We start from the raw sequence: 16547 nt of genomic DNA, 5'->3' as shown, positions 1-16547 counted from the left end.
TTGTCTTTATTGTATTTTACCCATTTTTATTTAACTTTTTTTATCATTTTGTTTACATTTTAAAATGGTCTCTCTACATACAGTTTATGGTCATTAGACCCATGTTAATATGTGTACTTGCCTTATTGGAACGCACAGTGTGTTTCCCTGCAGGTGCTGATGAGCTCAGGATTGGATGCAGCTGTGCAGCTCTCAGCCTGGATCCAGGTCCTGCAGATCCTGAATCAGGTCTCATGGTTCGTCACTCATGGATGAGTCGGCGTTGGAGCGTTACTTTGATGACTCCATTGCAAATGTGAGTACAGACTGTCGACTCCTCTCACTCTGTTTCACATCCAAAACTTTATTTAAAATAAAAGTTACTGTTCAGGTCGTCAGTGAGTTTTCACATGTGAAGTGAATTTGTCTCATCTATGAAGCAGAGCTTTCTGAGTTGAAGTGACCTGCGGTCTGAATATTCTGAGAATAAAAACATCAAATATTTTTCCCAGATTTTTGTTGCTAGAAAACATTTCACAAATTAACACCTCACCTTGTTTGACATGTTAATTTTATTGCAATCTTTTTGTTTAACATAAACAATTACAGTTAATGTGGTAAATCTAAGAAAAACAAACTAACATGAGCTCTGAACTCGTGTGGATTTTCACATGTGAAGTTTTAGTGCAGAAAACTAAAATAAATCATCATAAACATTTTTAGACGAGCAGATTCCTCTGAGGTCATGTTTCTGTTTGACTGACATTCTTACATCACAGTTAAGTTACTTCAATTTGGTTGCAATTTACGAGCTAATTCTGATGTTTTTAAACTCAGTTTGTTGCAGTTTGTTTAACAGAATTGTTGAACACTCTTGACGAAGGTCCAGTAGGACCGAAATATCCAAAAGACTCAAGATATAGTTTCCACGCACCTGACGATAGTTTGATGTGTCTTTTAATACAGAATCAATTTGACCACTTTAGGTTAGTAAAATACAGAAAACAGCGTTTATATATTAAACACTGACCCCAGTGTGACTCCACCCTGAAAAATGTTTGACCAGCCGCCCAAAAATAGCGGCACATGTGTTTTTTGTTCCACATTATCGTTATTACTTCAACTGCTAATATAAATAATCTACACAGTGTCCTAAATTCTGTTTCAAAGCCTTTCCTGAGATTTCCTTCTCTTTTAGTAAAATCCTAAATGATTGAGTTGGGGGTTTTTTTCCACCTGGACCTTTATGCTCTGCCATTTCTCGTCTAATCATCACACTGTAACAGGCTGTTATGATACCACACAGGCTGTTATGATACCACAACTATCACACGTTCACGTACGTATTGTTTTTTTTGTGGAACTGCGAGCGTCACATAGGTTTATATTACCATAGTTTATGACAAAATCATATGATGACACCGACTCCTGTGAGCGCATGGCGACAGAGGAGAGGGAGAGACGCTGTGCTGCTGCCAGAGGAGCCGCTGACTGAGTTCCCTCTGAGCGGTAAGTCACCAAAAGAGTCTGAGAAGTCCGGGGCTGTTCATAAAACATTCAGGACGCCACAGTTTATTCCACACTACTGAAGCTGCTCCTCTTTTTGGAACCACCGTGGAGTCTGTAATAACTTATTATTTATTGTGAATGAGATGATATGGCACACTCATGATTGATAGATTATTATTTTAATAATCCCTCCAGAAAGTTTATGTGTCACTGCAGCACGATACAGAAGAAGTCAGTCATAAAATAAAACACTGAATAAGGATTAATAACGTTTTTTCTTTCTGCAGGACTCCGGCTTCATTTTGGGGGAGGAGCTGCCCCTCCAGAGCCATGCCTCTTCCCCGTCGGTGAAGGCAGGGCCAAGCGGGGAGCTGGGGGAGGAGCTCGACCTCAGCTTCCTACCTGATGACCTCAGCACGCAGGATGAGCCAAGTCGTCAAGATGACACAGGTATGACATCATTGATGATGATAATGATGACGAAACCAATGAATTCCTTTGGAGAAACAAACTGTATCTTTGTTAAACCAATAAAATATTATAATATGAAATGGGTGTTTGTGTACAGAATATATTTATATATAAAAACAGAGTGAATGGTGGGCGTGGCCTCTGTGAGGTCACATGAAACAGGTTAACTCTGTCATGTTTCAGCTGGCAGTCAGTCTGCAGCTCTGGACCTGTCTCAGGACAGCGCCGTCGGTCTGGACTACAGTCCCAAGGTTGCCGCAGCAGCAGCAGCTGGCCCCCAACAGGGGACGTCCATGTCCGGGCTGGTTGCCTCCCCCTTCTGTCCCATGACGCCTATGACCCCCGTGACCCCCGTGACCCCTGTGACTGAGAGGTCAGGAATCATCCCACAGTTACAGTAAGTTACTGATGACTCCAGAAACATAATACTGATACTGATAACTAGCTGTTAGCCTAGATACAGCCGGGGCGCATAGTAGCATCAGACCTGTTAAAACGTAAGTGAACGGGCATACTTCATGTGCAAAGTTAGTCCACTAAACAAGCTTTTTTTCCACAAAGACCGCCTCATATCGTTAGGATAAATGTCAGAGAACATATAGAAAACGACATGTAAACGTGTTGTCTTACCTTACCAGTGTGCTGCCATGTTTGTTTACCATCTAGCTCTGCTTTCCAAAGCGCGGCCGAAATATCGTGAGAACAAGCAGCGATCTCATAGCGTGCCTGAACAAGCAGCAACAGCTGGAAGGCAGAACCGGACAGTAGCCTGACAAGTTCATTCATTTATTTTATGAAAGATTTATAGAATAATGGCTGACTTTTTGCCAGACTTCGACTTTGTGGAGGAGGAATTCGATTTTGCAGAGTTTGATGGCCGCCCTTATTTATTTGAGCCAGAATACACTGACGAAGAGCTTCGTGAAACTGAAGAACGGAGGAGGAGAGAGAGAGAGAGGTGCAACAGGTAGAGGACGAGAGAGGAGGAATGGCTGCTGCAAGGCTGCGTAGCTCTGGAGATTGGTGGTGTACCTGTGAATGCTGTGCCCCAGTGCCCACAGAAGAGGAATGCCTCTGTTGCAAGGAATGGGACCGGTTGCAGCCTTATTTTCAAGGTCTGGATGTGACCGAGGATGAGACACCTCCACCTGGAGTAGTATCCAGCTGGGCTTTATCTAGAGCTGGCGAGATATATTTCGGCCGCGCTTTGGAAAGCAGAGCTAAATGGTAAACAAACATGGCAGCACACTGGTAAGGTAAGACAACACGGTTACATGTCGTTTTCTATATGTTCTCTGACATTTATCCTAACAATATGAGGTGGTCTTTGTGGGAAAAAAAGCTTGTTTAGTGGACTAACTTTGCACTTGAAGGTTGCCCGTTTACTTACGTTTTAACAGGTCTGACGCTACCGGCTGTATCTAGGCTAACGGCTAACATGCTAACTATTATTTCTATGACACTAGTCACTTGAAACAAATTTAGGACGATAGGAGACAGGTTGAAATAAACTGAAATTTCCCTTTAAGTGTTAAGCTGCGGTGTTCCTGTGTGTGCAGGAACATCGTCTCCACAGTGAACCTGGGTTGTCCTCTGGACCTGAAGTTTATCGCTCTACAAGCCAGAAATGCAGAGTACAACCCAAAGGTATGGACTTCTGTAAAGGCCTCATCTGATTTTAATAAATTTGCTTATGTGACAGAGATAGCATCAGGTTCTTAAGTGACCAGGTTTTAAAACTGTGTTGGTATAAGTAAACAAATAATTAAATATATAAGAAAATAAATGTATAAATTAGTTTAGCATTAGCACAGGTATGGTTCGGTAGGGTTAGGCTATGGGTAGCATGTAGGTCTGGTTAGCTTTTAAGTCCGGTGAGCTTTTAGGTACAGTTAGCATTTGGGTACCGTTAGTTTGTAGGTCCAGTGAGCTTTTAAGTAACGTTACAGTTAGCTTTTGGGTACGGTTAGCTTGTAGGTCTGGTTAGCGTTTAGGTATAGTTAGCTTTTGGGTATGGTTAGCTTGTAGGTCTGGTTAGCTTTTGCGTAGGTTAAGCTTTTAAGCCTGGTAAGCTTTTAGGTAAGGTTAGCTTTCAAGTACAGGTAGTATGTAGGTTTGATTAGCTTTTACACAGGTTTAGCTTGTATGATTAATTTGTGGTATGGTTAGCATTCAGGTAGGGTTAGCTTAGAAGTAGCGATTAGCTATGATTAGCCATTAGGTCCAGTTACAGTTAGTATAAATAAAATGTTAACGCGGACTGATGAATGAAGTAACAAGTTTAGTCGTGTTATTTCAGCGATTTGCAGCAGTCATCATGAGGATCAGAGAACCTCGAACCACTGCGCTGATCTTCAGCTCCGGGAAGATGGTCTGCACAGGAGCCAAAAGTGAGGAGCAGTCACGTCTGGCAGCCAGGAAGTACGCTCGGGTGGTGCAGAAACTCGGTTTCTCTGCCCGCTTCCTGGACTTTAAGATCCAGAACATGGTGGCCAGCTGCGACGTCTGCTTCCCCATCAGACTGGAGGGACTAGTCCTGACACACCAACAGTTCAGCAGGTAGAGGCACAGCAACAGTTTAGCAGGTAGCTCTCAGTTCCTGTTAGCTTGGAGTTAGCTTAGCATTAGCCTCTAGGTTCTGTTAGCTTCTAGTTTCTGTTAGCTTAGAGTTAGCATCTGGTTTTGTATCATCTAAAATGAATTACATATTCAGAGTTCAGTACGGAGGTACACAGTAATTAGAAAACATTTACATGACAGTCTTTTTGCTTTTTTAAATAATTGAAAACATTGAAATGTATATTTAGTTGAATGAAATTACTTATGAACTGAGCCACTTTATTATGATGGATTATTGTAATTACCAGAAGGATAAAAAATTTTTTATTTGAACTGTTGTCTCCACAGTTATGAACCAGAGCTGTTTCCAGGCCTCATCTACCGAATGGTGAAGCCTCGCATCGTACTGCTAATCTTTGTGTCGGGGAAAGTGGTTCTGACCGGTAATGAAACTCAAAAGTCTTAATGTGAAGTAACAGCAGAGAAGGGTTTGATTCAGACTCTGCATTTAAATCTGTGTCTCCAACTTTATTTAATTCACCTACAATAAACAGTTGAGGGTATTTCAAAGTATAATTGTCACAAATTATCTGATAATTATCAGAACATTACATTACATAATGTCAAGATCTTTGAACCTTAATTCTGAGATATGTTGTGTCTCTTTTAATGTTGCCATAGAAACTGATGTTTCAGGTTGTGTTGTGTAGGTCAGATAGAAAGTAGTGCACAGAGTTTGAGCTAAATGCTAATCACAGTAGTTAAACAGGGTTTTCTCATAATTCTGAGATACAAATCTCTTACGTTTTTCCAAATTACAAGATGCAAATCTCATAATAATGGGATCTTTTTCATAACTAGGTAATGAGTCTTTTATTAAAAATAGATCTTGTCATTATGAGATTATTTCTTATAATTATAAAATAATTCTTCATCATGATTGGTTAGGTCTACTTCTTTAGTAAATTCAGTCCATTTAAAACATTAAGTTGTAATAATTCTATAGTCGTGTGTTAAATTCCAGGAGCTAAAGAACGGGCTGAGATCTACGAAGCGTTTGAGAACATTTATCCGATCCTGAAAGGCTTCAGGAAACAGTGAGGCCGACCTCTGATGTCACTTCCTGTTTATGTTTAAATAGATGATATAAATATTTACTGTAAATCAGTTTTATTTTGTGTTGTGGATGGAAAATGAATCTGCTGTTCGTTTTAGAGTCTCTGTTGACTGTGTCGCCATCCTGAAAGAAAATAAATGATCATTTGTCAGATCTTTGCACAGAAAACGTATTTAAAACAAAGGCTGTGATTTTGTTTTTAAGTAAAATGTTTAATTGTCTTTCTCTGAATCAGACCTGGATATTTTCAGCGCTATTTTTTATGAATAATTTTGATCTGAAATCATTTCAGACTAGAATCTAAAAATGTTGATATACTATACTTTATTTGACTCAAAAATTCCAAGTTTAGCTGACTTGTTTCACAGTGTCTTAGGGTTTTGTGTCAAACTTTTGATTTATTGTCATTCTACTATTATTATTATTAGTAGTAGTTATTTATTTATTTTGTGTCATTACCAACTTTTCTTGTTTCTTTGTTTTGTGTTTGGTTGAAATGTGCTTCCACAGCGTTGACAGCACGAGTCTTGAATGATCAGTGGATGAATGTAACCATGTACGTTTACGCAAGTTTTGTACTTAAATACAATTTTAAGGTACTTTTACTTATGTATTGCACTTTTATACAACTATACAACAACTTTACTTATCATTCACTAAATCTCAGAGTTAAATTTGTACTTTTTGCTGCACTGCATTTATCTGATAGCTTAAGCTACTTTACAGATTCATATTATTAATATAATAAATGGTGATATTATCATAGATGAATCTACCTAGCAGTATAAAGTAATTAAAATGAGCTCCTGCAACATTAAAGTAATGAGCACATCCATGCATTAATAATTACAATATAATATATATTATTTAGCATGAGTGCTTGTACTTTTGGTACTAAGTATAATTTGATGTTGATACTTTTGTACTTTTACTAAAAAAGTTTGAATGCAGGACTTTATCTTGTGCCAAAATATTTCTACACTGTGATATTACTGCTTTTACTGCAGTAACATATCCGAATCGTTTTCTTTTCATTTTAAAGGTTTAATTTTTCAGTTCCTCTTTTGATTGAAGCTGCGGTGTTCCCTCGACTCCGCCCACAACGCTTACGTCATATCATAAACAAACCCGTCACGTTTTCCGAGAAACCGGAAGTGGCGGACTCATCGTTCGCTCATCATAACAAAAACATCTGTGTCAGCTTGTTGTTGCGTCTCCTGAACGTTTAACAAATATGACAGCGACATCACGGACAATATAACAAGCAGACGACCAACATGGAGACGTAGAGCGCGCGGAGTCCAGCAGCTAGCTTGTTCTAGTTTTATAGGTTAGCGTTAGCTTAGCTGGTTAGCTTAGTTAGCTCCTAGCTCTGTCTCCATGGCGTCCTCAGCGGGGCTCCCACCGCTCGGCCCGGACCGTGCTGCCTCATCCTCCGGCCCTCACTCCGGTGGGAGGCCGCCTCACCGCCCCCATCACCCCCATCCGGCTCACTCCACCCCGGGCTGTGTGATGGTGGAGTCGGTGGACGACGCGGAGGGTCTGTACGTAGCGGTGGAGCGGTGCCCCCTGTGCAGCACCTCCCGCCGCAGGCTGACCTGTGCCCGGTGCGTCCAGGCCGGGGACTTCGTGTACTTCGACGGGAGGAACACTGAGAGGTAAAACACAGTATCTGGGGGTAAAGTCTTCCAGGTTTTAGCCTGTGCTCCACTGTCCCATCGGTACCAGTGCCGAACCCCATAGCCAGATTCGCAAAGTTTACAGTGCAGCTATTTTTTCCGTAAAATCAGACAACATACGAGGTTATATATATAGTTGGTGTAAAAGTATGGCACTTCTGTAGAGTTCGGCATTAATATAAGTACTCAAAGCGACATTAATACAACAAATCTTAAATGTTTCATTAGTTATTCTCGTCTCTAGCGCAGTTGTTTAGGCGGGAGGAACAAAGTGAAACGACAGGTGTACCAGTCACAGAGATCACCATTTTGCTGAAACAAATACTCTTTAGTATAGTACATGTATGCCGAATTGAAAAGTGGAACATTTTACTGTAAAAATTAAAAACTTCCTGCTTTATATCTGTGTTTTCAGATATGAAGTTCACGTCAAGTTGTCATTTTGTGTTTTTTGTATACATGGGTTTCCTCATGCGAACGTCAGATTCAGTTTGACATCTTCAGTTTAATCTTGATATGTTGTGTTTGAAAACTGACTAAGGCTTTTTCATATTAGGTAAATATCAATTTGGACTAGTTAGCATTAGCAGCTAGCAGTAGCAGTTTGAGGCCAGTTTTAGCAGCTAGCTCTTTGGGATCTGGTTGAGTCCAAGTTGTTGGTTCAGTTCCATCAGGTTTATCAGACTTTTAATATGTGTTGTCTCTCCATAGCAGACTCTATGAAAAACTAGGTGTCATACTAGCTCAGTAAAATGTGCTGCTACAGTTGCACAACATGTGAAAACCTAAAATAACTTGTCCTCAGAGCAGTAATGTGAGAGGTCAGGTTGCCAAACTGGGCTCTGGGGGCCATCAGGCGTCTCTGCCATGCTCCCAGGGGACAACAACAATAACTTTTAGAAACTTGTCAGATACTCTGTAAAGTTTTAATGGACATTAGATCAGTTCCTGAATGTGACTGTTTTGTATGTTGTCTGCAGATACATTGAAAAGTTGGAGCGGCTGAAGAAGCTGAAGGAGGAAAAGGAGCAGCTGCAACAGAAGTAAACAAACAGTTATTAACATTTAACATACATGTGTGTTACAGTTAAGTCAAACTGATCAGATGACTTTGTCAGTACCTTTACAATTCTATAGGTATTAAAGATAATATGTTATTGAGGTGAACAGTGTTACAGCCTCACATGTCTGCAGCTGAACAAAGATAAAAGGCTGTTCTCTCCTCACAGAGTCATCCAGGACATGAGCAGGAAGCTGCAGGCTGATGAGATGGTGAGTTCAGTTACTTTATTCCTCCACATGATACCAGCCTCAGACTGGACTGGACCCCCATTTCCCCAGTTGGTGGTCAAAGGTTTCAGTGTTTTTAGCACTAATGAGAGTTAAACAGTCTCTTTATTTTGTCTTTACGCTTGAGTGACTGTTCGAAAGTCTAGGACCTTTGAACTCTGTGGAAGCAGAGAAACAAAGCAACCATGAATTTTTAATTTCAGTATTTTACTTAAGCCATCTATCTGGACATGTCTGGTTTGAATTTTAAATATATTATCATCTAAAGTTTTGTCTCTTTTTCAGGGTTAGAAATTCAGAAAGGAAATTCAAGTTAGAACAGATCCATAGGGAACTTTAATTTGTATTTTTTCAAAATTCATCTTTTCAAAAGATGCTCCACAAATAAACTGTATTATTATTTTTATTTTTTTACTTGAATTTGTAGATCTGAGACTGAATTTGAGCATCTTAAACAAAGTTAGATTTTCTTTTTTCTTTTTTTTTTTTTTTAGAATATTGTAAATTTGAATTTTCTCTCTGAATTAAAATGAGAGTTTTTGATATTTAACAATTTGGAAAATTCAAAAAGGAAATTTCAACCATCAACATTTAGATGTTTGAAGGTAAATTAATTAAGTTTTATAAATCCAGTGATATTTAAATACATCTCAGAGTTAGTTATTCAGTTTCTAATACATTTGTAAAATTGTTATGGCCTTTATTTGCTTCCATAGACGTCTAATATGAAGCTGTCACAGTTCCTTTCAGTTCTTAAATAAATTGTGGATCTGTAGAGGTCAATGAATTCGAGTTATCTCTAAGTGTGAAGAGTGTGATTCCTCGTATTGAAAACCTTTTAATTCATTAATGTCTGAAGATGAAGGATTGCACTGAGTAGACAGTGAATTAAAAAGATTGTTGTTGAGATGTTTCAGTGTTTTTTAATTATGGTCATTTACATTTCTTCACTCAGCAAATGTTTGTTTAAGGATGATGGTAGTGTGTTAGATCAAACTGAAGTCAGACTGATGAAGATACCTGTTTGACTAATGAAGCATGATGAAGTGAAAACTGATGAGCTGCTGCTTCCTCTCAGAAATGGAAGATCATGTCGTGTAAGATGAAGATCGAGCAGCTGAAGGAGGCGGTCGCCGGGGGCAACGAAGAGGTGAAGAGCGGTGAGTCTGTCTGCAGAGTTTTCAACTTTCTGTTTGTCCTCAGTCTGGCACACATTTGCTTTATGTTATCATTATTATTATTATTGTTCCTCCACAGAGTCACATGTCCTTTTGTTTGAATAAAAATTCTGTAGCTGTTATTATTACCGTAGATCCACAGAGGTTTAAGAGTTTAGGAGTTGGAGTGATTTGCTTCTTCTGGATCGTATCCAGCAGAGTTTGATGTGCTTTTACTGAATTGAACTTTACATGAAAAGCAACAGTTTTCTGTGTGAAGCTGGGTTTTGTATTTTTTGGCTAAAAAAAAATACCCGAAAAGATGAATTGATGCCAAGTTTATTTCAACCTCCGTTCTCCTCCTCCTCCTCCTCCTCGTCCTTCTACAGATAAAGATCTCCTCCTGCGCTCTCAGGAGGAGAGCCAGCGGCTGCAGCGTCGGGCCGGCCGTCACCAGGAGAAACGGGATAAGATCGAGCGTCACAACCGTCGTCTGGGAGATCTGCTGGAGAGACGCAGCCGGGAGCTGCAGAGCCGACTGAGCCAGCTGGCGGCTCTGAGACGAGAGCACATCCTGGAGCTCACCACGCACATCTTTCCCACACAGGAGGAGAAGCAGGGCAGCAGGTGAGACCACACACACCTCACAGGGAGAGTCTCCACCTGTGTGTTCACAGTGAAGGGGAAGGCGGTTAAAAGACCCAGACACACCAAACCAACATCAGAGAACTAATGGTGGTGAATGCCCACTGTTGCAAAGACTACAGCCAATGGCCACTTAGCACGTATGTTCTGCGCCAGCGTGGGAGGAAATAACTCCACAGCAGCAGGTGCCGCTGGTCTGTATTTATCATTCATTAAGGAAAACAAGAAGACGGACAGCATGGATTTAAGATGCTAGTTAGCCAGTTAGCACATTAACTACACAATCTCATGTTGAAAGAACAAACGATATTTACAGTGTGCTAGCGAACAATAATTCAAACAATTACAAACTGTTTCTGCTGAAGAGCTCAGTGGCAAAAAGAATCTGACCTCATAGAACAAATTTGTTTCAAATTCACTCGCTTTTGACTTTAGTCATTTCTTTACTTTCCACAATCCATTTCTGTTTTTGTTCACTGAGCTGAACTGTCAGTCAGAGTGATTTCATTTGCCGACGGGCTCCACACTTCAGATCCATCATGCTGAATCAGCAGAAAAAAAGCTGACTAGCGCCGACGAGGGCCAACAGTGCGGGACACACCAAACAGAGGAGGGCTGCAGACACTCACCAGCAGCTCCACACACATCTCTCCCACTGCACCGAAGAAGAAGCAACACTGACAACCAAGTTGCCTTACAGCCCCTCTTTCTGTCTTTCTCTTGTTTTGTGTCCGACTCTCACGCGCAGTCTGAAGCCCTGTTTCCACCGAACACTTTCAGTGCAGTACCTCTGGAACCAGCAGTAACCCTTCAGACATGGTACCTAGACCCTCGGTGTGTTCAGACAGTCCTCTTAAATGGGGGCGGGGTTGTTGTCACTCACTGCTCCGTCCAGCACTCGCTGTATTTCCTCATCAGCGGTGACACAGATGGAAGTCTGCACCTGGTTTATCGTCCACAGAACGAGGCTGCACGCCCACATTTTCACAACAAAATAGAACAGGCTGCAGTGAGAGTCTCTCTCCATGGGATATTTCAAAATAGCAGCTTTGTGCATTTAGTCCTTCTCAGGCAAGCTCAGGGGTTTAGTGTTGCTGCAGCCCACAGGAAGTGAGGATTAGAATATATGACCTTCACATAATCTGCTCCAAATGAATCTATATTTTTAAAGTCATTACTAAAAGTGTGTGTCATATAAAAACTAAAGTGATGGTCAGAGTTGTCACAGTGAAATTTAAGGTGTGCTGATGGATTCACGTCATCAACTCATACATTAAGTAACATTACAAGTAAACATTCCACCTTAAAGGTTGCCGGCAGTCGGCCCAGTGAATTAATTTTCTCAGTCTACAGCTGCTGAGAGGCAGCAAAACATCCTTTGTTAACCTGTCCTCTGCCCCTGTGTATGTCACTCAGAGACCCCGCAGATGTGGTGGCAGAGTGTGACCCCGCGCTGACCTCCAGTACGGTGAGTGAGCTGGCTGAAGCCCGGAGGACCACCTATCTGTCGGGGCGCTGGATCTGGGACGACCAGAATGGAGAGACCAGCATCAGCATCACGGGGCCTCCTGTCACCCTGCCCAGCAATGGGGACTGCTCTGCCTACTACAGCTGGGTGGAGGAGAAGAGCACCAATCAGGGCCCAGGTGAGGAGGGAGGGGGCGGAGCTTCAGACTGAATGTGTTTAATTAATTAGTTCATTAATCCATGAGTCTAAAAAAATAATTGTTAAAGTTGTTTATTGAGTAACACAGATTTATGAAGGCCTCATGTTTGTCCATCCTCTGTCATATGACCTTTGACCTCCTGTCTGTCCTCTGTCTTGTCTGTCTACAGAGTTGGACCACATCAACCCGGCCCACACCATCAGCGCTGCTCTCTGCTACGCCACACAGCTCGTCACCATCCTGTCTCACATCCTGGACGTCAACCTGCCCAAGAAGCTCTGCAACAGGTGAGACAAGAAAACACCTGCCGCTGCCTTCACTTAACACATCTCAGCGTTAGGAAAACAGAGCGTCAGGTTCTTTCACATGTCTGATTTCATGTTTGTGAACCTGTTTGTTCCGCAGTGAGTTCTGTGGAGAGAATCTGAGCAGATATCGCTTCACCAGAGCTCTGAGCAAACTCAACACCAACATCCTCCACCTCTGCTTCTCTCAGGTCAGACACTGAGATACTCTGAGACAACTTTAACTTTGATTGTTGATAATATAGCTGTGAATATGTACTTTTACTGAGAAATAAAAGATGAAATAAGGTCCTTAAAATGTGTCTTCTGTGTGTGTTTAGCATGTAGACAGTGAGAAGCTCCACCCTCATCACACTCTGAGGAACATCATGTTTCTGGTTTCCCCCGACAACGACAACCTGGGCAGGTGAGATACTCCTGTCTGTCTGTCTGCAGCATTTGTTAAAGTCTTAAAATCAGCTTCAGAAATCCAAAACAGTTAAAGTGTCTGATGAAGTTTAGTTTGTAAGAAGGCAGCCACATGTTCATTTGGACGGAAGCTCTGATTTTGGAAGCATTTTTTATCTGACCGATGTCTGGGTTTTATCTGACCGATGTCTGGGTTGTATCTGGTCTGGTCTGATCTGGTCCAGAACGGGTCCATTTGAGGTGAGTGCTGACCTGGAGGAGTCGATGGAGTTTGTGGAGCCAGAGGCAGCTGGGCCGGCGGAGGAGAGCGGAGACGAGGCGGTGACCGACGAAGAGACGGACCTGGGGACGGACTGGGAGACGGTGCCCAGTCCACGATTCTGTGACATCCCATCACAGGTAGGAACACCTGAATCACCAGCACCAGAGTCCTCATAAAACATGTCAGGACCAGGGTCCTCATAAATGATGTCATTGCCGGGCTCCTCGTAAAACATACCAGCCCCAGGGTCCTGATGAAACACATCAGCCCCATAGTCCTCATAAATCCTATCAGCACCATGGTCCTCGAAATGTATTAGTACCAGAGTTCTCATAAAACACATCAGGACCAGAGCCCTTATAAATCATGTCATCACGCGGGTCCTCGTAAAACACATCAAGCCCAAGGTCCTCATAAATCGCATCAGCACCAGGATTCCGATAAAACACATCAACACCAGAGTCCTTTTTAAACGTGTCAGCACCAGTGTCCTCATAAAAAAAACATCAATGCACAAGTCCTCTTGAAACACATTACTACCAGAGTCCTCATAAAACGCACCAGGACCAGAGTCCTCTTGAAACACATTAGTACCAGAGTCTTCATAAAACACACCAGGACCAGAGTCTTCTTGAAACACACCAGGACCAGAGTCCTCTTGAAACGCACCAGGACCAGAGTCCTCTTGAAACACACCAGGACCAGAGTCCTCTTGAAACGCACCAGGACCAGAGTCCTCTTGAAACACATTACTACCAGAGTCCTCTTGAAACGCACCAGGACCAGAGTCCTCTTGAAACACACCAGGACCAGAGTCCTCTTGAAACGCACCAGGACCAGAGTCCTCTTGAAACACATTAGTACCAGCATCTTCATAAAACACATTAGTACCAGAGTCCTCATAAAACACACCTGGACCAGAGTCCTCATAAAACACACCAGGACCAGAGTTCTCATAAAACACATCTGGACCAGAGTCCTCATAAAACACACCAGGACCAGAGTCCTCATAAAACACATCTGGACCAGAGTCCTCATAAAACACATCTGGACCAGAGTCCTCATAAAACACACCTGGACCAGAGTCCTCATAAAACACATTAGTACCAGAGTCCTCATTAAACACACCAGGACCAGAGTTCTCATAAAACACATCTGGACCAGAGTCCCCATAAAACACACCTGGACCAGAGTCCTCTTGAAACACATTAGTACCAGAGTCCTCATGAAACACATCTGGACCAGAGTCCTCATAAAACACATCTGGACCAGAGTCCTCATAAAACACATCTGGACCAGAGTCCTCATAAAACACACCAGGATCAGAGTCCTCATAAAACACACCTGGACCAGAGTTCTCATAAAACACATCGGGACCAGAGTCCTCATAAAACACATCTGGACCAGAGTCCTCATAAAAAACATTAGTACCAGAGTCCTCATAAAACACATCTGGACCAGAGTCCTCATAAAACACATCTGGTCCAGAGTCCTCATAAAACACATTAGGACCAGAGTCCTCATAAAACACATAAGTACCAGAGTCCTCTTGAAGCACATTAGTACCACAAGTCTTCATAAAACACACCTGGACCAGAGTCCTCTTGAAACACATTAGTACCAGAGTCCTCATAAAACACACCAGGATCAGAGTCCTCATAAAACACACCTGGACCAGAGTTCTCATAAAACACATCGGGACCAGAGTCCTCATAAAACACACCTGGACCAGAGTCCTCATAAAACACATTAGTACCAGAGTCCTCATTAAACACACCAGGACCAGAGTTCTCATAAAACACATCTGGACCAGAGTCCTCATAAAACACATCTGGACCAGAGTCCCCATAAAACACACCTGGACCAGAGTCCTCTTGAAACACATTAGTACCAGAGTCCTCATAAAACACATCTGGACCAGAGTCCTCATAAAACACACCAGGACCAGAGTCCTCATAAAACACACCTGGACTAGAGTCCTCATAAAACACATTAGTACCAGAGTCCTCATAAAGCACACCAGGACCAGAGTCCTCATAAAACACACCAGGACCAGAGTCCTCATGAAATACTTCTGTATTTTAATAAAATGCGAGGGAATGAAAAAGATTTTAAAAATTCTTTTTCTCTTCCTCCCCCTCCTTCCCCCTCAACTCCTCCTCTTCCTCCAGTCCATGGATCTTTCCCAGAGTGCATTGCAGGTCTCTCAGCCCTCTGCTAACACAGGAGGGATGATCTCGTCTGCTGCTGCCTCCGTCACCTCCTGGTTCAGAGCGTACACTGGCCAGCGCTGATCAGACCCGACAGAACCAGTCTGGACTTGGCTGGTCAGATGTGGACTCCTGGAGGTCTTAGACTTTGGACTGGACTGGGGTCAGAGGTCAGAGGTCAGGCTGGCAGGTCTCCTTTAAACTAAACTGCTGCTCTGAATCTTTAAATAAATCTTTATGTAGCGATCAAACAGAGAAGTCAAATGTTTTCTTTGTATTTCTGCACACCAGCATCCATCTGATCATCAGGAGTCTGAAACTGTCCACTGACACTGAACAAATAAAGAGAAATGATTCAAAACATCTGTTCAGATCAGATTTAATGTCAGAGGTCAGAGGTCAGGCTGGCAGGTCTCCTTTAAACTAAACTGCTGCTCTGAATCTTTAAATAAATCTTTATGTAGCGATCAAACAGAGAAGTCAAATGTTTTCTTTGTATTTCTGCACACCAGCATCCATCTGATCATCAGGAGTCTGAAACTGTCCACTGACACTGAACAAATAAAGAGAAATGATTCAAAAACATCTGTTCAGATCAGATTTAATGTCAGACGATAAAATGTTAACGTCGACCTGTAACAGGTAAACCAGAGTCTGACCATGTCAGACTGTTCTCTGATGAGGCTTCATCAGGTCGCTACATCATACTGTGTTATTAACTCTTGGTTATATTTTTATTATAGACGCTAATTAAGAGGTTAAACTGTTTACTCTTTGCTAAGGACAAATTATTTCACCTGTCGACCTGCCAGCCTGTCTGTCTCTCTGTCTGTCTGACTGTCTGTCGTCACCACAAAGGGAAAGTTTCTGCTTTTATCTTTTTAAGTTTCTTTTTTGTTGGTTTTTATTCGTCTGTGTGACGACGAGAGCCGACAAACTGAACTCCTGAGCGCTGCCATGGTAACGGCAGTGCTAACAAACACTGGTTACCACGGTGATAACGGATCCCTGTTTACAAACCCGCAGACTGAATCAAAGGAGACGCCGCGTTCACACTGGACAACAAATCTGAAAGCAGAACTGAATCTGTTTTCAGTCCACTTTAAAGGAAATGATTTTTCCTGTGTTGTTGTTTGGAGCATCGTGAGGATCAAAAACTGTCGCTTACGCCGAGAGGAGGAAACAGGTGATGATGGGACAGACGTCATCTGTAGAGGTACATCAGAATTGAACATGAACCAGACTGAAACACATCAGCTGACTTTAAATGTTTCCTTGAAGCAACATCA

General features: G+C 42.1%; 2 protein-coding genes across 3 annotated transcripts; both read left to right on the top strand.

Moving 5' to 3' along the window:
- Positions 1-211: 211 nt before the first annotated feature.
- Positions 212-5872, top strand: tbpl2 (TATA box binding protein like 2). 2 transcript variants are annotated; one of them, XM_049595304.1, is made up of 7 exons: positions 212-295; positions 1776-1938; positions 2143-2356; positions 3519-3606; positions 4259-4518; positions 4867-4961; positions 5543-5872. In XM_049595304.1, exons 1-7 carry the CDS (start codon positions 248-250, stop codon positions 5617-5619), a joined length of 945 nt encoding a protein of 314 aa, XP_049451261.1. In that variant the 5' UTR covers positions 212-247; the 3' UTR covers positions 5620-5872. The 2 variants fall into 2 exon arrangements, with proteins under 2 accessions (XP_049451261.1, XP_049451262.1); XM_049595305.1 differs by lacking the exon at positions 5543-5872 and having other exon boundaries at positions 4259-4544; positions 4867-4964.
- A 909-nt stretch (positions 5873-6781) lies between these two features.
- atg14 (autophagy related 14) lies at positions 6782-15627 on the top strand. The gene is made up of 11 exons (XM_049596798.1): positions 6782-7293; positions 8295-8357; positions 8544-8586; positions 9683-9764; positions 10151-10388; positions 11823-12052; positions 12243-12360; positions 12479-12569; positions 12699-12784; positions 13011-13185; positions 15220-15627. Exons 1-11 carry the CDS (start codon positions 7016-7018, stop codon positions 15340-15342), a joined length of 1527 nt encoding a protein of 508 aa, XP_049452755.1. The 5' UTR covers positions 6782-7015; the 3' UTR covers positions 15343-15627.
- Positions 15628-16547: the final 920 nt, after the last annotated feature.

The sequence above is a fragment of the Epinephelus fuscoguttatus genome, linkage group LG14 (genome assembly GCF_011397635.1).
Source record: "Epinephelus fuscoguttatus linkage group LG14, E.fuscoguttatus.final_Chr_v1".
Classification (NCBI taxonomy): domain Eukaryota; kingdom Metazoa; phylum Chordata; class Actinopteri; order Perciformes; family Serranidae; genus Epinephelus; species Epinephelus fuscoguttatus.
This window is presented reverse-complemented; position numbering and strand designations above follow the sequence as displayed.